Source organism: Gallinula chloropus (assembly GCF_964237585.1).
Source record: "Gallinula chloropus genome assembly, chromosome: 3".
Taxonomy (NCBI): Eukaryota; Metazoa; Chordata; class Aves; order Gruiformes; family Rallidae; genus Gallinula; species Gallinula chloropus.
The window spans coordinates 68,817,772-68,841,523 of record NC_140087.1 but is presented as its reverse complement, the minus strand read 5'-3'; the positions used below and the strand labels follow the sequence as shown (position 1 = coordinate 68,841,523).

The 23,752-nt window shown below is 47.5% G+C and overlaps 1 protein-coding gene across 1 annotated transcript in view; it reads right to left on the bottom strand.

The window, feature by feature from the left end:
- Positions 1–8,483: 8,483 nt before the first annotated feature.
- Positions 8,484–23,752, bottom strand: part of MEIS1 (Meis homeobox 1) — a 107,268-nt gene continuing 91,999 nt past the window's right edge. The window contains exons 10-13 of the mRNA XM_084261418.1: positions 12,873–12,935; positions 11,486–11,571; positions 11,118–11,213; positions 8,484–8,604 (exon numbers count right to left, since the gene is read on the bottom strand). Of these exons, the coding sequence (XP_084117544.1) occupies positions 11,155–11,213; positions 11,486–11,571; positions 12,873–12,935 (208 nt within the window). The 3' untranslated portion in view covers positions 8,484–8,604; positions 11,118–11,154. The remainder of the gene's footprint in view (positions 8,605–11,117; positions 11,214–11,485; positions 11,572–12,872; positions 12,936–23,752) is intronic.

The following is a 23,752-nucleotide window of genomic DNA, read 5'->3' as shown; positions in this document are numbered from 1 at the left end:
GCCGCGCAGGGATCAAAGCGCCCTGGAGTAGAAGTGCTTATTGTGGGGCTGACACACGATCGCCCTGGGCAGGGGCGAGGGATGGAGGGAGGGCAGAGGGGGCGAGGGCACCCCGGGCCGCTCCCCGGGCCGATTCCCCTCTCGCGGGGAATTTCCCCAAGGGCTCGGGGGGGAGGAGGAGGGTGTGTGTATGTATGTTCATTATTTATTCCCCCCTCACACCGTGGGAAGGCTCTTTCCCCCTGGCTTTTCACCTCGGTGCTCTCTGCGGGTGATCCGACGAGGGAGAAAACAAAGGGAGGGGGCACCCACACACACCCCGACCCCAAACCCTCTGCGCCCGGCACCGGCTCCTTTATTTGCATGTCATGTTTATAACCTGGTGGAAACCAAGACTGATATTTGTGGTCGGGAGAAGATGACTTTCACCTCTCCGGATCACTCTCTTAAATAAAAAAGAATTGACCATCTATGGGCGTAAGCATTTATCCTGAGTTTGCGGTCATTATCTTTATTATATAGCCGCGGCAATAAATAAATCTGGTAGTTACTACCCCACAATAAAACTGTAGTATATAGGACACCTTACTATTACTTTCTTAACAATCTGCCAGCTCTTCATCTCTAAATCTTCCCTGTCTGCCCGCGGACCCGCTCGTTCGCTGCCCGTCCGCAGGTGCGGAGCCTCCGCGCCGCTACGCCCGCCTCTACCGCCTTGCCCCATCCTTTTCCCTATGATTCCCCTCCCTCCCCCCCACATTAAAAAAAAACCCGTCCCTCGGCCCCCGCAGGTGCCAGCCAGCCCTGCCCACGGGTTTCCTTCAGCCCCTTGCTCCGGGTGGGCAGCCTCGGGGTGTCCCTCCAGCGTGGGCATCCCCTGAATGGGTGTCCCCTTTTGGACATCCCCTAGGTCACTGTCTCCTCCATGGGTATCCCCCGGGTGGGTCTTGCCCGTGGACAGACCCCACTTAGGTGTCCCTCCATGGGCATCCCGCCTAACCACCCGGGACCCCGTGGGACGCACTCCCGGCAGGTAGGACCCTATCCGTTTGGGGGATTACCCACACACACACCCCCCGCTGATACACCGCCCTCCGGCTTTCTACCCCACCCCACCGGTCCGTGGGGTTCGGGGGAGCCCACGGGTGTGCCCCTCTGTTCTGGGGCTGCAGCCTGACCACTCTTTCTCCCCCATCCTTTTTTTTTTAGGGGGGGAGGGGGGGTGAAGAAGAGACACTGCCCCAAAGCTGAGGCTGGGAAACGCCGCGGCTGCGCCAGGGAGCCCTCACACCCACTCCTTGTCTCTCTCAGCCTCCCTATTGCCGCCACCTCCTCCCCCCACCCCCAGTTCCATAGGTAAATGTCCACGCAATAATATTTATTTACAGTCAGGATGCTGCGCGTATGTTTCTTTTAATTGTATTTCACCAGGGTGATTCCTTCTTGCCTTTAAAACAAGCGGCTTGGAAAAATATTCCCATTTGGGGCGAGGGGTAAAGGAGAGGAAAGGGGGGGGGGGCATTTTTATTTATACCTTTGACATTTAAAAGAGCATAATTAATTTGTCCTGCTTGCATTAACATTGTTGAGGAAGGTTTCAGAAAGCTAACCAGCGAAGGGAAGGGGGGAGGAAAAATAGAAGCTCGCCTAGAAAGCTGAGTATTTTTTTTTTCCTCTTTCAGATGTGTAATCAATCATTCGAGTAGGAGGCAGCAAAATTGTAAAGATTCGATAGATTAAAATGCAAATGAAAGGTAGAAAAAGAAACATTAACATGGCAATCAAAGATTTAATAATCGTAAATCACGGTGGGGGTTTTTTTGTTGCAGCTGCAGTTTGTGTGTTTTTTATGTTTTAATCATGTTCGTTCTATAAATAAATAATTTCTGAAACGAGACTAATTTTTCACTATTTTAACCGTGGGCTATGGCACTAAATATTTTTTTTTTTAAAGTATGGAGCTCCAGATTGCAAACTATCAGACCAGAGAAGGGGAAAAAAACACTAAGTTGGATGAGCTCACATTTGAAATTTCAAGTGCAATGTCTTCGCCCCACTGCTTCGCACTGCCGCCTGCTTCGCTTTCCAATTGAAATCCTTATAAAGTTTATTTGGAAACGTGAATGTTTATGTAAAAGCGGACAACCGGCGTTTCTTTACAAGGCTAACGGTAGCGACAACCCTCATTCCTGGAGTAAATACGGAAAGAGAAATATATATATATAAATAAATATATATATATAGGGGAAAGAACAATATCACTTAGGCTGTGGGTGTATTACTTCCAAACTAAAGGATTGCTAAATTTCCGAGGGAAAGGGTGAGGAGGGGGGAAACCTGGGGGGAAAGTTGATCAGCCCCTGGAAGGAGCTGCAGAGGACTTGCTGGCTACCCTCGGTTTAGCGCTGCGCGTTAAACGGGGGCTCCGGGGCCGCCTGGGATGGCTGTTGCAAACTCGGCATCTTTCTGCCCTGGCTCACACAGGCTCGGCTTTGGGTCTCCCAAGTCCCGGGTTTGGGGGTGCTCTAGGTCATCCTCCGGAAAAGTAGACAGGAAATAATTCTTTTAACTTTTGGGCGCTGCACATGGAGTTCATTTTGTGCAGCGAGGAGGAGGCTGGGGGGTGGAGAAAGAGTTAATCTTTACTTCGTTGGTAATCTTTATAGAGCGGGGGGAGAGAGAAGAGAGAGTAGGTAGGGGGAACCTCCGTTGGCTGCTCAGGTTTGGGGCGGGGGGGGGGGGGGGGGGGTTCGGCAGTGCTGCCCTCTCTATAAAGCGCTCGGCGTCGCTTCGCCACGGTGAAAAGAAACCCCTAAAAAACCCCAACAATTCCCTCCCCAACCCCTCCAACCCCCCCAACTAAAAGCGGGAAACCAGCCGCGTCTCTGCGCCTTCCTCCTCCCCGCCAAGGGGCCTGTCCCCGTCCTGCCGCCCCTCGCGCCGAGCTCCCACCGTGTCCCCCGGCTGTGCTCCCCACCGCCGGGCCTTTCCGAGGGGCGGCCGCCCCTCTGCGCATCTCCCGCGGATCCCCCGCGGTCGAGCTCCGCGGGGCAGAGGGGATGCTGCCGGCAAAAGGACCCCCGCGGAGGGGCCGCGGAGTCCCAGCCCAGACACACACACACACACACACACACCCACCCACCCACCCACCCCTCAAGACCCCCCCCCCCCCCCCCGCCGTCCTCCAGGCAGGTATCCGGCCAAACGCTTCGGGATGGAGGGCAGGAGGGACGGAAGGAATTTACCGAGTGTTTTTTCCTACCCAAATCCTGTTAAATCCCACTTTAATTTTTCCTTCGGTGGGGCTTCTTTTTTTTTTTTTTTTTCCTCCACCACACCACCCCCTCCCCAAATTGGGGGGTCCCAGAAAGGACGGCCCCGCCCGGGAGGTGCCCTTGCCCTGCACACCGGCTGCCGGGGCCGCGCTCCGGGCGGTGCCCGGGACTTGTTGTCTGCCAGGCGGGGACCGGGGGCGAGGGGGGGGTGGTCCAGGGGGTGTGGGGGCCGCCGCCTCCCGCAGCCCCTGACCCCGGCATGCACGGCGCGGCTCCATTGATCATCCCAGCCCGCCACCCCCTCCCTTTATGAGATAATGCAATTACAAACATCAATAAGGAGCTGCGAGGGGAATCATTATGCGGTGACAGTGATAAATGACGGTGCAGAAATAGCATGCTTTTTTTTTTTTTTTCTTTTTTTTTTTTTCCCCCTAACAATCCAGGGGCTTTGGGGGCTGAGCACAGTCACCAAGGTAACAGATGACATCCAAAATGGCACCAAAGAAAAAAAAATGAACAGTCTTTCTTTCGCCTTTCACTCTTTTCCCCCTGCTCTTCCAAAAGAGTTACTCGGGGCTTTAGAAGCAGCTGCCACACAGGCATGCAGTTATTTCCACACGCATTAAAGGGACGGGGAAGGTTTGCTGGCTGTCACACACAAAGCAGCAGCCCGGCCCGGAGCTGAGCAGCCACCTCCAGGCGGCAGCGGGAGCGCCCGCCCCACGCGTGACCGCCTCCGCGCCGCGCCGCGCATCGACCGCCCCTGCCCGCGGACGGGGGCCGGGAGCCGCCGCCTCCTCACGGCCCTCGGAAAACGTTCCTTTCCTTTTTATGCGTGTGTGTGTGTGTATATATATATGTATATATATGTATAAGTATTATTATTATTATTTTTAATCGCTCTGGGCGGCGTAGCGAGGTCGGGAAGAGGGGTTAAATACCCCGCAGTTTTCCACTCGGGTTCAGGCCGGCAGCGGGGACTTTCCACACGTCAGCATCAGGAGTGGAAATACTATTTCGCTCCGTGTCCAAAAAGAGCCGCTTCTGATCCCAAAAGTACCTGTGGCTGCTGCGGGAGGCGAGGCCGGGTCGCCGGGCCAGGCAACCTCTGCCCGGTGTGGGGGTGTGGGTCCGTCCCGCTCAGCTTGGCTAGGATGTACTGCCCCCCCAAAAAATACTCCCGTGGGATGCGGGTGCCCACTGCGGGCGCTGGGCAGGCCCCGCGTAGCGATGAGCGCAAGTACCGCACTGACGGGTCAGTCACCCCGCCCTGCGTCCCGGGGCGCACAGGGTGGGAACAAAGCGTTGCGCCGTCCTTGCGCGCACCCGGCTCCGCGGAACGCGGAGCATAGAAAGAAAAGAGGTACGTGCGAAATGGAGCTGCTCAAAAAAAAAAAAAAAAAAAAAGAGAAAGAAAGGAAAGGAAAGAAAAGAAAGGTGTGTGTGGAGAGTATAGAACTTCTCCGGGGGTTGCACAAACTTCGGCCCGCGGCGCGCAATGCCCGCGGCGCTGCGCGGGCGGCCGCGAAGCCCCCACCCTCCCCACTTCCAAACCCACACCACCCCTCCCCCCCCCCCCCCCCCCCGCAGCACTCTCCCGAGCCCCCAAGAGATGGCAGTCGAAGCTGGCTTTCCTCCTCCTCCTCCTCGTCCTCCTCCTCCTTCTCGTCCTCGTCCTCCTCCTCCTGCTCCTCCGCGGCAGGCAGCGGCAGGACAGCGGGGCTGCCAGACTCCCCCCTACCCGCCGCCCTCTTGCAAACTCCGCCGCCCGCCCCCCGCGCAGCCCCGCGCAGCGCAGCGCTCGCTCCGGCGGGACGCGCAGCCCCCGGGGCCGAGGCGAAGAGCTGAGGCGCAGCCGGGCGGCCCCCCCCGAACCCCCCGGCAGCCTCCCCCGGTGCGGTGAAAGGAGGGTAGCTAGGAAACAGCGAGCGGCCCGAAAAGGCGGAATTTCCAACGTGTAAAATGTTCTTAACGGAGCCATTGAGAGAGTGCAATAAGGCGTGAGGGGGAACTAATCTCCCCATTTAAATGTTTGTGGCAATTTTATCTAAATGAATTTTAATGCTAAACGAGGGATAATTCCCTATTTGTAACCCGTTTACTTCTCTTTCCTGTGCCTCTGAAGCTGTCTAACATCATGCGATGAACAATAACAATAAAAATACTGTCAAGGCATATTCTTCATTTTGAATGTGTTATAATTACAGCTGATTAAATGTCTTGGGATATAATAGTGGGTTTAATTTGAAATCTGCCCCTCCCCCACCCCCCCCAAAAAAAGGTCCGGTGGAAGAAGGTCTGTGCCCCACTTCTCTGCGGCTGCGAGAAGGAAGGGACGCGTGTGCCCTCGCATTGCAAGAGGGCGGTTTGTTTTTGTCCTTCAAGAAACATTGGGGGGGGGGGGGAGGTTGAGGGGGAACCCACAACACAACACACACACACACGCACACCAAAAAAAAAAAAAAAAAAACCAAACAAAAAAAAAAAAAACCCACCACCAAAAAGGAGAGAAAGAAGAAAAAAAGAGCCAGCTCCGTTCATTCACGTTTTGGCAGAAAAGTGTCATTATTCCGAGCTCACAAAGGGAGCCGGGATGTGCAGCCTCCCTGGCCGTACTGCGGCCCCTAAAACAAAAATCAAAGGGAAAAGGGGGGAAAAACTCAGAAGTTCTCTCCCCATCCCCGCCCCCCACCCCCCCCAAAAAAAAGAGGGGAGGAAAGATCCAGTCTGGGGCGGAGAGGACCCCACTTTGGTGGCTTGCTTACATCAGAAAGGTCTGCTCTGCCTGCCCCCAGCGCTGTCCTGCCCGCACCGTGCCCAGCCCTGCCTGCATCCTGCCTCAGCCCTGCCTGCACTCCTGCCCCGCTCTCTGCCCAGCCCCGGCCGCAGCCGGCGGGCTGCATCCCAGGGGGCTGTATCCCGGGGGAAGCGGGGGGACGCGAGGGGCGGCCGGCGAGCCCCCCCTCTCCCCCCTCTTCTCCCCGGCTCACTGCCCCCGCAGCATCCCCGGGACACGGGCCCGCCGGGATGTGCCTGCGGGCTGTGATGGGGGTGGGGGGCGGTTAGCTAATTTTGCCTCAATTAAAATATTCGTGTGGTTTTCCTACCCCCGGGAAACTCTACTTATTTTTTTTTTAATACAGCTGGGATTTTATTTAAAGGAAGCGGGAGGTATGGCAGCCTGCTCGGGCTGGGGGTGCTGCTCCACTCCCGGCTGCGGTGCGGAATACTGCCCCGCGAGGCAGCGGCTTAGGGAGGAGAGGGCGGCCTGCCCCGGCCCCCCAGCGCCAGCACGTCATTTACTTACAAACATGCATTGCCCGAGCAATGCTTTCCAAGTTTTATTTCCCTCCTTCCTTCATACGTTCAACTCCAGAAAGAAACGCAATACGCCAGTGGCTCAAATAATCTGAGCTGCGCATTAGAACCCTGATTATTATTTTGGGGGGGGGGACAGGGGGGTGGGCAATACTATTTACAAATTTCTGTCCGATAACGCCCTACATCATTACGTTTATTAACAGGCAACAGCTCCCATCCTGACAATTTACAGTGCAACTTCCACAGAAGTTTCTCTGCGCAGCAGCACAGCGTTACTTTTACACTCTTTAAATACGAGGACAATATTTAAACTGCAAGTGATGCGTACAGCCCTGGAGCTCTTTCTGTTTTGTAGCTGCTGGGCTCCCAATTTGGGATAGAAAGGCTACAAATACTGAAGGGGGGCAGGAAACAGATTTTGCAAGCAGTGGAGTCACCATGACAAAAAATAATTTGTTTTTATTTTAGATTCAGATTTCATTACTGCACTCAAACTACTACAACTGGGCTTTGAGTTATTATACAATCCAAACTGTTTCAATCAGAAACTCTAAGACTCAGTGTGCAATGATTATTATTAATAATAATTAGCTCCTTGGTTTCTTGATAGAAAAAGGCTATCAACAAGCATTTGTTTAACCACAACAAAAGTATAATTAGCTTATCCCACTTAGTAAATCTGTATGCATGCCAACTCATACCAAACTGCTACTTTTACAAAAAATTGCAATAATACAGATCATTTTTCCAGTCCTTTTTGCACAAAATTTATTTACAATGTATACATAAATGCTCCATGATGGGACTATGGAAAAAAAAATGCACACATGACCGATGTTTTGCCCAGAAAGAAAGTCAACATATTAAAAATAAATCTTCAGTCCATGTTTCGAGCTGCATAAAACAGGAAGTGATGTACAAGGTGGTGGTTGCTGCATGGGGACAAGGATGCTCTGATGTGACAATTAGGCTTCAAATACACTGCCTTTCCGTTTCCATGCTTCCTCCTACCAGTCTCCTTAAGACACTGCCTGCAACAGCTGATTAATCATTGTTGATGACTGCAGTTTTTCCCATCCTTCCCGATTTACATCTGTTCAGGCCAATTCAAATATGGTGAGTAAATGAATTAGACATGCAAATTCACGCCCCAGGCTAGAAAGAGAGAGAGGGAGAGAGAGACGATGGGGAGAAAGGGAGAGAAAGGGAAGAAAGACAGACGGAGAGAGGAGAGAGGAGAGAGAGAGAGTGTGCATGGCTGAAATCCTAGGATAGAAGAAAGATTCTTCTGCCTGACATAGTTATTTTAATGCTCTAAAAATCCTGCAAATAAGCCCTTTCTGTCATTTGCAGGATAAGTGTAAGGCTTCTTTTTTAATGTAAGGAGGCTTCTGGAGGAAGTGAAGAGCTATGGAAACAACACACATAGTGTGGAAAAATTTCACATTTTTTTTAAAAAATCTATAAGAAACAACGTAATATGGATAACAGTATAATAGCATTTTACAATATTTCACTCTTTGTTCTCTTAATGTCTTATATAGGTATTTATCATGTCCCCAGAAGTTGACTTCGGTTGCTGTTTTCCTGCTTTTCAGGGTCCCTGTGAAGAATCGGAACGTCCCTTGGTCCAAAGTTGACGCCAAGAACTCCATAGTCATTGCAGAAAGACAATGTTTGAAATCTACCGTCGCTGCAGACAACGCGTTATTTCCCTTAAGCTACTGAGCATGAATGTCCATCACTTGTCCGCTCACTGCCGGCTCGCCGGTATGAAGCATTGTGGGGCTTGATGCTGACATGGGCATTCCAGGGTGGGGTGGTCCTCCATGCATCATCATCGCTGGGTGGTGAGGGTGTCCAGGAATGTAGGTATGCATGGGGGGGCCATGACGCAGCTGAGCGGGATGGGGGGGCATCTGGGGTGGGGTATAGCTTGGCTGTCCCATATTCATACCCATTGGACTACCCCGAGACACATAATCCCCTGGCATACTTTGCAGCCCTGTGGAGAGAAAGAGGTGGCGGTGAGTGGTGGGGACCAGCTACAGGCCGTGAAGCTCCTCCACTTGGGCATGGGAAGGCTGGGCTTGAGCCAAAGGTGGGACACAGCATCACGGGCATGTGAGTGCACTTGCCTTCGCAGGATCTAAGCCCACATACAGACTCACAACTTTGGCAATGGCAATGATTCCCAGGTCAAAAAAAACCCCAAGAATATCCTCCTCCCCCCTCTCCAAATGCAGTTTTGAGAGACAAAACCACTTTCTGCTTTTCTATGGTAGGAATGTATGCATTGGAGAGGCTTCCGACCTGGAAGAACACTGGAAGCAGAGCCAGCCTGATGATGACTAACATCACCACAGTGTAGTGGCACCAAGCTGGGGAAGCCCTGTGAGAGCTCTTAGGTGGGCTCCATCTCTGTGGCCTTGCTCCAGCTACCAGCCTTCATCTTCCTGCTTGTAAAAGCGTGCTGGGAATACAAGGCAGGGAATCCGCAGTAGTTAATGAGGGGCTTGGGAGGCGAGATGGGTTAAATCAGCGTTGAGGTTTATCAACAGTTATTTATTTAGCTCTCAAGCCCAATCGCTTGGAATCCGTCCCAAGTATTTGTGCCATTCAAACAGGCGCTATACAGCAAGCACATACATCGCTGAACAAAGGCCTCATATGAAGCCGAAATTGATAGGATTACTAAGGACAATTGTTAAACCAAACCTGTATTTTTAAACACATTAAATATATATATATATAATCAATAACAGTTATCATTTCTTCCCTGTTGCTCACTTCTGCCCGAAAAAATCAGACGCGCAACTCAGTCAACCTTTCAGTGGGTTTGGGAGAACAATAAGAAAAAAATTGGACCTAAAACAATAAAACCTCCTGCTTTCCATGGGCCTCTGCCTTCTGCTTGGATTGCTGTAGCTGATGGGAACTGACAGGTGTATTGTTTCGGAGAGCTATAAGCTCCATAATCATCAAGGGTGAAAGGCATACGCTATTGCTAAGTAGGTTCAATTGGCTTTAGTTCTAAGTAAGAGCGCGCCGTGAATGCGCTGAACACCTTGGAATCAGGTCTCAAGGCTCTAGCAATGAATAGCTGCTTAATCTAGCCTAAAGGAACAGTTTTGAACTAATGAAAATTGCTTATAAAATATACTGTACTCACAGCTCTTTAATCAAAAAAGATGATAATATTTTTTGTAATAACCTATTAATTTAATTGGTCATGAAGCATAAAATACATCATTTAAATTTAATTGACCCAGAAACTAAGAAACAATATTTAAATTAACTAAGCTAGAAATTTCCATGATGAGGTAATAAGGCTGTTGCATTCCAAGCTCCAAGGAATGTTTTCACAGCTAATTGTTAAAACTTAGTTTTTGACTTGGGCCCCGAGAAGATGACTATGAAACACACTCGGCCCAGGTAACTTCAAGCCCTGTGTTGGTATAGGCTGGGGCACAACAAGAATGCTGAAATAACTGCTTATAACTCCTGAAAGAGAGCGAGAGGACCAGAATCAGGCACCATTTAAACATGGTACCAGTGTCTGAGTGTTTCAAACCTCTTTACTCTTCTTTTTTAATTAAAAAAAAAAAAACAAACCAAAAAACCAACCACGACAAAATTTTGTATAATGTATTTTCCCCTATAAAAAGACAAGAGGGGGGAAAAAAAATCTGGGACAGTTTTTCTAGGCTTTCTTCGCGAGGCCTGCCACTGAAGATTGCATTAATGATCTCTATTTTTGTATACTGAATAAGTCAAATCCATTTGTCACACTGCAAGTGATGGCATACTTAATTTGGATATAGTCAATTAGCCTGGGCTAAGCTCCATAGCCTGCTGCGCACACCTCTATTTTGTATTCTCTCTTTTTCCTTTGCCACACGTAATCCCATTATGATGGACAGACAAAGAGAAATAAACTTGAAAAAAAAAAAAAAAAGAAATCAAAGTTTCACCCATCTCTTTCCAAAACGCAGCTAAGTGAAGCCACCATTTATTTATTTATTTATTTAAAAACCTAGGAGAAGTCTCTGTTTGGTTTTTTTGGTGTCTTGCAGGTTAGCGGGAGAAATGTAACTCATGCATCAACTGCGGTTAGACAGATTTATGACACTTTGGGGACATGCTCTTTCCTCTCCCTGCGCTGCTGCAGACCGCTTACATTTTGCAAATCAGTCTGTTGCCAAGACGACGGGCTCCCCCACCTCCCCGGCTGCTTCTTGTTTTGTCATGTGCTCGGGGATGGATAATAGCATCAATGTATGGCGGCGTCAATGTACGGCGGCGTCAATGTACGGCGCGCGCGCGCACGGGGGGTTTGGGAGCTTGGAAAGCTTGCGCCGAACCGAAGGGAGAGAAACCCAAAGAAGCCCAGGCGTAGGATGGATGGATGGAAAGGAAGGAACAAGCATGAGGCTATGGGCAAGGAGAACATGGGGAAATGCAAGGAGACAAATATCCCTCGGACAAAGTGAGAACAAAGACCCCGTTTGTACTTACTTCCCCCTGGCTTTGCCATTGGTTACCTAGGTGAAGGTTACATGTAGTGCCACTGCCCCTCCATGCCCATATTCATGCCCATTCCACTCATAGGTCCTAGAGGGAGATAAAAATCCAAGAAGATGCCAGAGAATGAGCAAAGTCAACAGATAGTGCCAAAAGCCCCTTTCCAAAACGCAGCACGGCTGAGGGTCCAGGACCACTCGAGTGAGAAGATGCCTGGTGTCCCTCGGCGGAGCTGAAGGCAGGCAGAAGACAGGTGAGGCAAGGCAGGCAGCTGAGACGACGGCGGAGGGCAGAGGTGCGGTTACCTGCAGTGGCACAACCGAGGTCCCCCATCAGTGGGTGACGCTTCCCCAGGGGCTTACCTGGCGCTCGGATGCCCATGTGCTGCTGGCCGTCCATCACGAAACCTCCCATCGGCTGCCCATCGGGGTTATAGGGTGTTCCTTGACTTACTGGAAAAATGCAGAACATTGCTTTTCAGTGACAGCCAAAAGCGGTCACCTCTCCTCACAGTGTCAAGACACAACCCCCTCACCCTCACGGTCTCCGTTAGACAGCTATCGATGCCAGCACTAAAATGAGGGGGTAAAAAATAATCTACTGCTCAAATTTAGCCACCAGGCAAACAAGCTTGCTTAGTTTTAGCTTAATTTCCTACTGTGAGTTTGGAAATGAAGTTAGCGATCTGAAGTCTCAAGACACGAGGAGACCGGCTCCAGCTGCTGCCGCTGCTGACGTCAATGCAAAGACCTGTATAGGAGCTGGATTTTATGGCTGGAATAGTCACACTGAAATCGCAGTGTGTTAAATTACGCCCGTATGCCTTTCTAAGAGCAGGACCTGAACATGACTGTGCCAGATATTTACGCCTAATGACAAAATAATCGAATGTGCTCGAAGAGGAAGCGTGGCCCAAAGGCATCTTGTGCAGTGATGGGGTCGGATAGCTTGGCAGCCAGACTTAGAAAACAAAACCAACTGAGAGTCGGGGGTTGTCCCTCAATGGCAAATACCCACAGAAAGCTGGGAGCCAAGACCCCGGGCAGAACCAGTGTGAGAAAACTGAAGATTTAAAAAAAAAACCCCAAAAAACCCCAAACCATAAATCCTCCCTTCCCCCGAAGTAACCCCCAAACACTTGGCAATCCCAAAAGACAGCTACTAAAAAGAAGAACCAACAGACAAAAGGACCCTCTACAAGCACTGCTACCTGAACTCGAGGTTTTAACTGTACATTAAAAGCCGGCTTCAGAAGTAAGCTGCCTTGGGTTATTAAAGCACATAAAGCTCTACCTCATTGAATGTCTTTGAACTTTACTGAGTCCCACAAGCGATTCTGACCCCTTTGCCCTTTTGACAGGTAATAAAGTTTACAGCAATTCCACACCAAGCCATGCACCGGGGAGTGGTCACAGGAGCTGGAAGAGCTGGGAAGGAAAACTCAGACAACTACCAAAAAAAAAAAAATGAAAATAATGTTAATTCTGACCGTGTAGGGAAAGTTCGGTCATGGAGTGGATCGTTTTAGTTTTAATTTTTTTTTTTTTAATTTTCAATGTCTTTTTTTCCCCAAATATTTCAATAATGTTAAAATGATTAGGGTTGTAATGAAACAAAGCTGGTTGTATTTTAATTGTCAGTGACTCCCAGCGTTCATTTCTCGTTTATTTACCAGGTAATGGACCTCCCGGTGAATGGCTTGAGGATGGTTCTTGCCTGCGTGACTTGAATACAGTTACTACTGGGGACTTGCCTGCTCGATTGGACTGGTCTATCATGGGCTGAACTATTCTTCTTCTGGCATTAATAAACCTGCAAGAAAAAAAGAGGAAAGTAAACGGTTATGGAAGGGACGACTTCCACCCATCCCCAAGCCCTCACCCTGCCACGGCGCTCTCCGATGGGCTGTGCGCGGATGCAAATACTGCAAAACCTCTAACCCCGATGACCTTTGAGAGTACGAGCTTGGGGTTTCCAAGCTGATTTATGTTTGCCTGCTTTTTACCACAGTCGGACACATCCATTTCATCTTTTCATGGGGGAATTAGCCGAGTTTTCAGGAAACAATACCAGCAACGCTCTTCTCAATTCAGAACGGGGCACACACACAAAAAAACCCCAAACGGGTGAAGCTGGCGAGATGCTCGTGAGGGCATCTGCTACCTCCCCCTCATTAGTACCATTTCTGCCTTATGTCCTCCAAATTCTTTTTTCCAATTTTTTTTTATCAAAACCTGCCCCTACCTCTTGCAAACCTAATTCCCTTTTAATGCCCACTATTAAGATAATGAACTGTGATGGCAGAACCCCATCAAATGAGGGAACGTCTGGAGTTTTATCACCACTAAGTCACACTGCTGGGGACTTCAGAGCCATGCATTCCTCCTAGCCATTTCTTGGTGGGCTTTTTTTCCCCCCCTCTCTCTTTATGCAAAGTCTGAGGGGTCAAGGCGAGGTCATAGCTTTACAGTAATTGAATTTATAATCCTGTTTTCTCCAGCTAGGCCTGACCATTTACAGCAAACATCTTGTTAAACTGTAATTACTGGACTACTGAAAATTCCCCCTGAACAATGAAAAGCAGATCTTTGGAAATAAAAAAAGAAAAAAAAAAAGAAAAAAAGGTAGAGTCATTTTTAAAAATAGCCACCCGCAACCATACTGCTTGTATTTTTGTGGCTCTTTGCCTTGGTCTTGCTCTGCTTATTTGGGAAAGGAATATGCAAAATCATTTGGAGAAAAACAGCTGAAGGAGAGGGATTACAAGGACCCTGGTCTCCTCTGCAGGCAGTCCTCGTGGCACTAAAAATCAGGAGGCTCAAAACCACGGCTGGAAACCTGTCTGAGGAGCCTCAGAAGAACTTCTCTTGCAGTTTTGCTCATCTGAAAGCTTAGCTAAAAACCATTTGGAAAGCATCTCCATTGAGATTTAATCACAGCAAAGCCTCATAACCAGACTTTACACTCTTTACAAGAGAGAAAAAGAACAATAAAAACGTGTGCGCCACAATAGTTACTAGCAAAGGAAGAACCGCGAGCATGGGTAAAACCCCACCACACTTGTAAAACGCAACGGGAAAGTCCACAAAGGGCTACATGGTGCTTGTTTTCATTGCCTTTGCTTGGGGTGGCTTAGCAGGAGAGATAAACCCACCGGGACCTTCCTGTGGGAATCAGCTCTGCACACCCCTTTCCCCACACTGGCGGGGAGAAGAATCACAAACCACCACCCCGTGCTGTTTGTTTTGCCGTCATCAAAGAACCACCACAGGGATTTAGGTTTCCACCTATCTACCATCCCCAACTGACTCCCATTATCCAAACTCCCACAAAAATTAATCAAGATGCTGAGTCCCAGTCAAACCTGTCGTGACAAAATGGGCTCAGAGGTACCGATTCCGGGTACCAGATCTGGAAACCTTACATTTGAACTAGGTCATGTGTTGTCAGGAACAGCATTGGATCAATTTTTTGTACACATTTCCAATAAAAAAACCAACTCTCAACTCCAGCAAATGGTGTTGCAAATCAGTTTATCATTATCTTGTACAAACCATGAAAATTAGAATCATGTGAGCAGAAGGTTAGACTAATTCTCCTTTCTCATTATAAGCACAGGTGTAGCACAAACATCATGTGAAATAAGCAATTAAAAAAAATCTGCTTTTTTTCCCCCATTAGCTGCCTTAGCTCCATGACCAATTAGAAAATTGTTTAGTATCTGTAATCTGCATTTGCAGAAAGCAATTTTCACAGTAACTCTCCGAAGTAAAACAACAACACACAACCCCAGTGCCCCAGCCATTTCCTTCTGCAAGCCTGGCAGGCTCTTGCTATGTTTACTCCCTCCTCCTGCCCTACTGCCAGGACCTCTTACCATGGCAGGTTTTTGGTAGCTGTGAGATTGGCTGGTCACCGAAACTGTCATTTGCCGAAAGCTTTTACCCCAAAGAAACCCTGAGCAACATTAAGCATGCACACACCAACCATCTCTTCCTTTTCCTCCAAACTACAAATGCTTTTAATGAGAAGGGGGGGGAGGGAGAAGTGTCTCATAATAATAAACTGCACACCTAGAATTTACCATTAATTACTTACAAGCTATACCTACAGTAAAGTATATTCTCACCTGCTTGCCCCATGCTATCGCTTGGGATATCTGCTCTAAGAACATTTTACACACAGGTACTTAACAGTTATCCTCTTCCTACGCATTCGTATGAGTATTTTCTATAAGAAGCAATTTTGCCAAACAGCCCAGTGTTTGGATGTCTTCGGGGGAAATTCAGACGCAAGAACATTTTCCTTCTGGGCAAAGTAATAAAATGACATTCTCGCTCCTCCCACTAGAAGTCAAACGGAGGTCAGCTCCCCATCCTTGTATCTGTTTAAATAAACTGGTCCAGCTGTTTGTTTCCAGGATGCCCTTTAACCTTCTGTCCCATCCTCCCTGCCTTTGTAAAAGAACGCTTTACTTTGCATTATAGTAGGCTCCAAACCACTATGCATTAAAAAAAAAAAAAGAAGAAAGTATTCACTTTCAAGTTTCTTCCTGCATCCTAAACCTGGAATTCTTAAGAAGCCATCAGATTAAAACGATTAATATGCCTTGCCTTGAGAGAGCATAATGCAGTACTGTTATGTTTATAAATCACATTTGAGAAATCTCTGCAAGCAAAATTGCAAATTAGCTGTTGCTGCAGAAATATACAGGCATGGGGATAATTTCTCCAAGCTCTCTGGGTTTGTTTTGTTTTTTTTTTTTTCTGTGATAGAAAGGCCAAAATCTTCTGATCACCCTTTGAATTTCTGAAGTGCCAGCCTGACGTAACAGCAGCAAAACTGATGGAACAGAAAAGCTGACAGGAAAAATCTCCCTGCCCCTTTTCCCCCTATGTTCACATTCACCTATTTGAAACCACTGCGACCTAACCCTAAATCACTGTAATTTTTTAAAAGTTCAGTTGAACTAGGACCAAAAAAAGATACTTGTGTATTAAGTGCTTCTCAAATGGAGTATCTGCACAATACGACTCAGCATAAAACTTAAGTTAGTTGTTAAGACAGCAACATAACCTCGCTCATGACAGTAAAGATCTGCACAGGCTCCAAGACTTGCTTTAAGTATTTTTCCCCATACTGGTGCTCTACGCATTGGTATCTTCACCCCAATGTGGAAGGGCTTTTTTTTTTGTTTGGATTTTTCCCCGCAAAGAACAGAACCAACAGCAACACAAACAATGTGAAATCCCTCAGTTTACAAGTTGCACCCATCTCCCTGCCTGAGGAGAACCAAGAGCTCTGCAAAACAACACTTTCAGATGCTTTGTTTTGGTTTTTTTCCTTGCAAGGGAAGAATCTGGCATGGAGGAAACATTTGAACAGTTGGGCAAACACAGAAGTTTAAAGCATTTATTATTTTTTTCAAGTTAACTTTTCCTTGCCCTTACAGACACATAAGATTCTGCTCTCCGTTGTGACCCAAAACCCAAAAAACCCCAGCTATTCCACCTGCAAAACCCTAAAGAGGAGTAGGAAATCCTTTTTTTCCTCCAATTTGCATTTTACTAGGATGTTTTCTCTTAGGCTTCTCACCCGGGGTCTGTCTCCAGAGGTCACCGGCAGTCTCCCCAGTTGGTGCATCCCCGGTCCCACGGGTGAGATCCAGCCCTGGCCCCGGGGATGCAGCAATCCGTCTCTGCTCTCTGACCTTCAGCTTGGCCGCCCTCGCTGCCACGCACAAGTTTTGTTTCTTCTCAGCGAGGGGCGGCATGGCTGGTGATGACAAAAGACTTATTTTAGTTGGAAATTGGCTACAATAATAGCAGCCAGAGAGCAAGGATTTTCGGAGGGTCACCAAACCCTCCAAAAGGCACAGTTTGCTGAGGCTCAGGTTACAGCCCGAGTGACATTTTCTGCACAGATCTGGTCTTTCTCCCTTCCCCTTGTATTTCGCTTCTGTTGAGTGAATAAAACAAGACCTTCCTCCGCTGTCACGGATTTCCAAAGTCACCTTTGCCCAAGAATGGACAGAGCGACTGGGGGGCCGGGGAGGGGGGGGGGGGGCTTCCAATTTGCGGTCTTTGAATGAGAGTTTCCAGGACCAGCTTTCTGAGAGGAGATGCCGAGACTTAGCGGTGTTTTGAATTTTTCTCTTCACCCAGCCCTCCCAAATGAGGCGAGTTTCACACCATTGCTAACTTTTGCTACTTGGAGTTGCAGCCTGCTCCCTCTCATTATTGTCCCAAAGTGCCGCGCACCAGAAGTCTGTGTATCACTATCAATGCCAAGAAATTCCCAAAAATCTCTCTGCCTCATTTTGATCCTCAAGCTCCTTCTAGCAAAACAGGCGTGAGGACAATGAGAAAGCCCACAGTACCTACAAACCCCACTGCTAATATGCCTCTTGCCCTGAAAAAAAAAAGTATCCCTCCTGACAACAAACAAATCATCATTTTTATAACAGATGCCAAAGTAACCAGAGCACTTCAAACTGGCACATAATTCACTTGTAAAACCAGCCGCAGTCTTTTCTGCATACTAGGATCCTTCATTTATACAGCAGCGAACAACATTCTCCATTCAGCACTTAATTCCTCAACACTTAACAGGTTTATCTCTAATAAAAACAATTTAAATGGAAAGTGTGCTATAAACCGGGATTATTACACTTCAGTAACTGCTTTATTCCTTATTTTAACATATTTTCATTTTTTTCCCTGTGTATTTGTTTTCCAGAGCTTTTTAAAGGAGTCGGTTAAAGAAAAGAAAAAGCTTTTTTTTTCCCCAAATATTTAAAAAACCGGCCTTAAAACCAGCAAGCTCTCTCTGTAATTATGAACAGAAAAAAATAACTGCAGACTTGTGAATGGTAATCACATCCCCCATCCCTAAAACGAGGAATAGATGTTAAAAGTGCTTACTGCCGTTATTAGAAAGTTCTGATCCTGAAGTCAGTTAGTGTGCTTAATGACCCATAACTACCAGTCATTAGCAATCCATGCTCTCTGTACTCCCTTTATTTGTAAAGAAAAAAACCCAACCTCCAAGACACTCGAGAAACTTTGTTCAATTTAAAGTCAAACCTTATGAAGTCATGTTTGGCAGCTTTTCTGGGTTTCTCCTCCTCCTCCTCCTCCGAACCGAAGACGGTTCAGGACTGCAATACATCATTTACAACACTAAATGGAGGTAGGGAGGGAAGAGAGTACACGGGTTGCTAACCGCCCACTCCAGGCACCTAATATTGGAATATACTCCAATTGCAGCGGGTCCATCCATCGGTAGGACTGGGAAGGTCTCCTGAAAGCTCCCTTCATCCTCCCTTTTCTGCTGGCAGCACCAGGGACTGTATATAGGGCTGAGGGTGTCACCAGACAATACTGAAGAGTGAACAAATAAAATACTATGAAAAAACTAGTGATGAAAAACCACTAATTAGCTGACAAATTTGATGTAAAGCACTAATGAAAGCCATGTGTGGTTCTGCAATTTAGTTTTAAAAATAGCTTCTGACTTCAAGCATTACTATGTGACCCCACCGATGGATTCACGTTGTGCATTCAAAAAAGTTGCTTTAAAGCAGGAGAGTGCTATTGAATCTCTCACAAGCCAATTCTTCTAATGTAGCGAGCACATCAAGAGCAAAAATAGAAAGCAGAGAGATGGGATCAGGAGTGTGCTCCTTGTAAGAGAGCCGACCATGCCCCACTTTCAGTTGGCCCAATACACACCAGCTCTACCTTTGGCTGCTCTCTTCCCAAGCCCTTAAGCCCTGCTTCCCCTCCTGCTCCATCCAATGTTTGCTTTCCTCTCAAATCGCCACAGGATGCATCCTGCCTGCAAATAAACAGAGCAGGTTTGGGGGAGCACCCCACCACTGGCCCCATGGGACACCATGCAGCTGCAGTTAGTGCCTCAGGTTGGCAGCGAGCCTGGCATACTCAGCACAGAAGGGATGGCTGATGGCTTTCCATCAAAGTAGGACTCATGAGCTCCTGGCCTTGCTCTTTTCTTGGCTCAAATGCTCCCCCAGCCCCATCTCTGCACAGGGCTTGTGGCTGCTCAATGGGTCTTTCTAGAAGTAAGCTGGGCAGGAAGCACCCTTCCCATCTTGCAAAATTTTCCCTTCCCCCAGTAAGATGGAGCTAAAACTTACTTGTATTTATTTAGCTAGTTCTGAATGAAAAACAAGGGAGGGACTCGCTAGAGAGGAGAGAAGAGCCAACGTGTGCCAAAGAATTCTCTGGAGATGATCCCTGCTCTGCCCTTCTCCAGTACCCTCCAATATCATAGATGGGCTGCTGTTGGCCATTCTGGTACGCTCATCTCACTCTCCTTCTCCTCCTCCCCTCTCATCCACAAATCCCACTCAGTCCTCCAAAAAGCTCAGCTGCCATGGAAAGTTTCTGGTGAAAATCCAGGTCTGGCATAGAGATGTCCCCCCACCGATGCCAGGGAGCCAGAGCAGAGGCCGTACTGTGTGTCTCATTGCGCCAGGGAGGACTCACAGCAACCTCATTCCCTGACACCGCAACTCCCTCGGGGCACAAAGCAGATGTAAACTCGCCCTCGGCAGCCAGATGATGTAAGGGGAAATCTTTACATGGCAAAGCGCCAGCGGAGCTGACCTCCTGTCTCTTCCCTGCTCCCAAATCCCAGCGCAGCTGTACTCTGCTGATCTCCGTGTGCCACAATTAGCCTTGAAGGAATATGGCAAAGATTCATCTAGTAGAGCAGCACTAAGGCTGCTCTAACTCCTGCCCGGGACAGCAGTGCAGTTGGATATGCAACATGCTACCAGCCAAAATCTTGCCTCCCACAGACACTCACCCTGCCCATGGACTGATGCTGCCTAGTAGCTGTTCCACTGCATATTTGGAGAACAATTCATCTCAGCACCATGCAGTGCACTGTTATTGCTGGGTGCTTCAAGGTGCAGATGATGCCACCAGGACCTCCCAAACGCTCGTGGCAGAGGGTGCACAAGCTATTTGCAAGCTTTGAGAGCAACCCAGGCTGCAATGCACATCTCCCACCTTGGGGTTTTCTCCCAGGTCTAAGGAGATTCTGACCCTCAACTTTCCATCCAAACTTTCAGGAGCACTTATCTGGATGCCGTAAGCAACTTGTCTTTGGCAGATCACTTCAACAATCCAAGTCTTGTTTGATGGCAGGGATCATGATGGGAGTAGGTGAGAACCCATAACAAAATACTCGCTCCTACTTTGAAAACACTCCTTTCTCTTCCAGCATCTTCCTTGTCCTCTGTCAATTCAGCACAGCCTCTTAAGGGAATGCAGTGCTTCTGAGAGGTATCTGCATGACCTCCAAGCTTTCTGCTGCCACACAAGTGTTCTAAACACAGGGGTCCCTACTTTGAGGTCCAAGGCTCTTTCCATACATTAAGTTGGAAGCCCTGTCTGAACAGTTTTTCCCTGTCCACTCCTACCTGTAATGCATACAGCATGGGAACTGGAAGGCGTGCCCGGTCCTCCAGCCCAAACAAAAGCAGAGAGGCTGCTCCCAAATCTGGCTGCTGGTTTAAGAGTGTTCCTATTCACTAAAGGATACAAGAAATGCTTTGTCTGAGAAATACTCTGTCCATGCTCCAGGACGGATCTCCTCACCCTTCTCATCTACAAAAGGCCACTGAAGGAGTATGGAATAACTCTGTACCCAGAAACACCACACCAGTTCCTCCACTTTGCAGGGTGAGGAGGAACAAACCCAGGGTGGCCATACCAAAAGCTCTGACAAGTGTCTTTGGGGGAAAACATAATCAACCTGTACAAGGGACTTGCAATTTGCACATGAAATACTCTTTGACTTCACTCTGGTCTTTACTCTGAGACATCATCTCAGGACAGAGGAGAGAAGCTGTGATTCCTATGGTCAGATCCTCTGCACCACTACTGAGACAACAAACATGAGCACATTGGTGTATTTCGTGTGATGCAGGTATCTGTAAAACTGGTTGGAGGGGTTTTTTTCCTTTTTTTTTTTCCCCTGTCCCCCCAGAAACCGCAAAAGATACAACTCTGAGTCACAGCCAACCTGAAAAACAAGCCCACACTTCTGGACGAACTCTCCCCCAAGACATCTTACTTCAAAACATTGTTTTCTAACCACTACTAATAACCTACTTTGTAATCTACTTTATCTAAACATAATTTCCCATTAAGTGAAGTAATTCATTTTGGTTATAATCCTACTCCTGACAGCATTTTATTCAGGGCAGGAGAAGAGACATCCTCAGAAAACAACGCAAACAAAACACACACAGGGAGGTCAGAGGAAAGTCAAAGATAAAAAGAACTTGTGAAACCACGGGATATAGAAAGCTTAGGGATCAGCCCCCCAGACGGTATAAACCACCTTTAAAAACCAGGTGAGGAGTCAGCCATCTCTGGGATAAATCTGAATTAAAAAAGAGTGATAAGCTATTGCACTTCATCATTAGCCAAAAAAGCCACAAGGCCCAGAGTGCCTGGGCAGGGGAAAAAAAAAATAATAACCCATGAAACTGTTACATGACCTAGATTTCGCTGAAGAACCGCGGAAGTAATTTTTTTTTTTTTCAGCAGCATCTGCTGCTGTTCCTTTTCTTTTTCAAAAATAAAATAAAAAGCAGAAGCCCTGTTAGCACAATGGTGGTGGAGCCAGCCATACATCATTTACACCAAGCTCATTCGGGGCAGGCAGGGCAAAACGCACGCCCTCGAAAGTACGTCCTCGCCCTGCGCCTCTGGCTGTGTTTCATTTTTTGAGAAAACTGTTTTAGCCAAGAAGGAGGCAACATTTGCACCATTTTTTAAAAATATTTCAGGTTGATTTTTTTTCTTTAACCACGCAGTTTGTTTTATGCAGGTGCAGCCCGGAGCTACTGCCTGATGTAAGAGCAAGAGAGGGTCTCCGAGGGCACCTCTCTGCGCATGTTGGTGTGTCAGTTCACAACAGTTAATCGCTCTACACCAACCTCGGCAACTGTTGACACAAATTAGGTGGAGATCAGGTCCGTGCAAGTACAAAATACCAGAAAGGCAAACTATATGCAAACACACTTCAGATAGCTATGACAAGAATAGACCAAAACCTGACTTGCAAAGCCATGACAAACCATTACGCTCCCTTCTCTCTCTCTCTTTTTTTTCTTTAATATTAGAGGGTTTGCTTGTTTGTTTGTTAATATAGTCAGGGTCTTTTTCCTGACAGATGCATTTCTTGTGCTAAAGAGAAGCCAATCCATGAGGACTGTATTTACAGGAGACTGTGCAGAGCCCTCCTTTTGCTTGCGATGCAGCATTCCCACAATACAATAATGTCCCAGATGGGTTGTTTTTTTTTTTTAAAGTTTCACTCTTGTTTTGAGACAATGCACACTCGAATCTCAGACTTTTTCAATAAAAATTTGCAACCAAAGCCTTCTGATCCCTACCCTGATCCTGCAGAGCAAAGCTAGGGCAGGAGCAGAGAAAAGAGCAAGTGGTCAATGTTTACACAGCGCCATTACATCTTATTTCCCTGACACCCCACACTGCATTCGCTACAGAATATTAATGCACCAACTAAGAAAAGTTTGGCAGGTATAAAACCATCCCAGAAGAGCATGGAAGTCCAAAGGGAAAACAGGAATTTTTTTGGGCTACATATTAACTTCTCAAGTGGCGAGCAAGCGCCTTTTGTTAGGCAAGACTATTGACAGGTAAACTCCATTTGCACCGTACAATGCTCTGTGGTGGAAACCAACCCTTGCCCTTTCAAAAAAGCAAAACCACCAGGTATTTTACTCACTGAATGCTCAGAGTGCCACTAATTAGTTTCTTAGTTTGTACAAAATTATTCTACATTTGCCCTCAAAATACATGGTGTATCCTCTGCTGGTTTTTCCCAGCCTGAATCCAAGGGTTGATAGAGCAACAGTTAAGGTGCTTCTGGACATTGTGACCCCTGTTTTGGGGCAGTTTGGGGCACACGGAGACTATCAGGGTCTATCAGCTCTGCAGGTTGAACACCTTTCCTCTGGTCCACCTGAAATCCCAAAGACCAAGGGGAGCATTTCCTCCAGAAGAACCCTCTTTAACCCACCTTCTCACAAGCATCTGCCCCTGTTGGAAAAACACTTGTGTTTTATGCCAAAACTGTATCACTGCTCTTTAAACCCATGCACCAAACCCTGCACATTTAAACCACCACGTTGTTTGTTGGGGTTGTTTGGTTTTTTTTTAAATGGCTTTACTGAACTCAAAAAAAAAAAACCCAAACCCACCAGCCTAAAATCCAGTGATATGATGGTACCTGATGGCTCTAAATTCACAACTCTTCCCCCCGCAAGCTATTTGCTCAGCTTTTCTAATAATACCTTGGCTGCCTGGCAGCTCTCCAGGGCTGTCTAAGGCAATATGCAAGCTAAACATTTTTTCGTCTGATTTCAATATTTTCTTATGAGTAACTATACAGATTTTTACCTAGTGAGTATTCCTGATTGCTGTAATTTAAGAACAGAGAAATAGACTACAGATATAATATTATTATTACAATTGGCATTCAAGGTGAAAGGCATAACAATTAGCTAAGACTTAGTGAAAACATAAATGTAAAAATCTGCTTGAAGAGCACTGCACATGGTA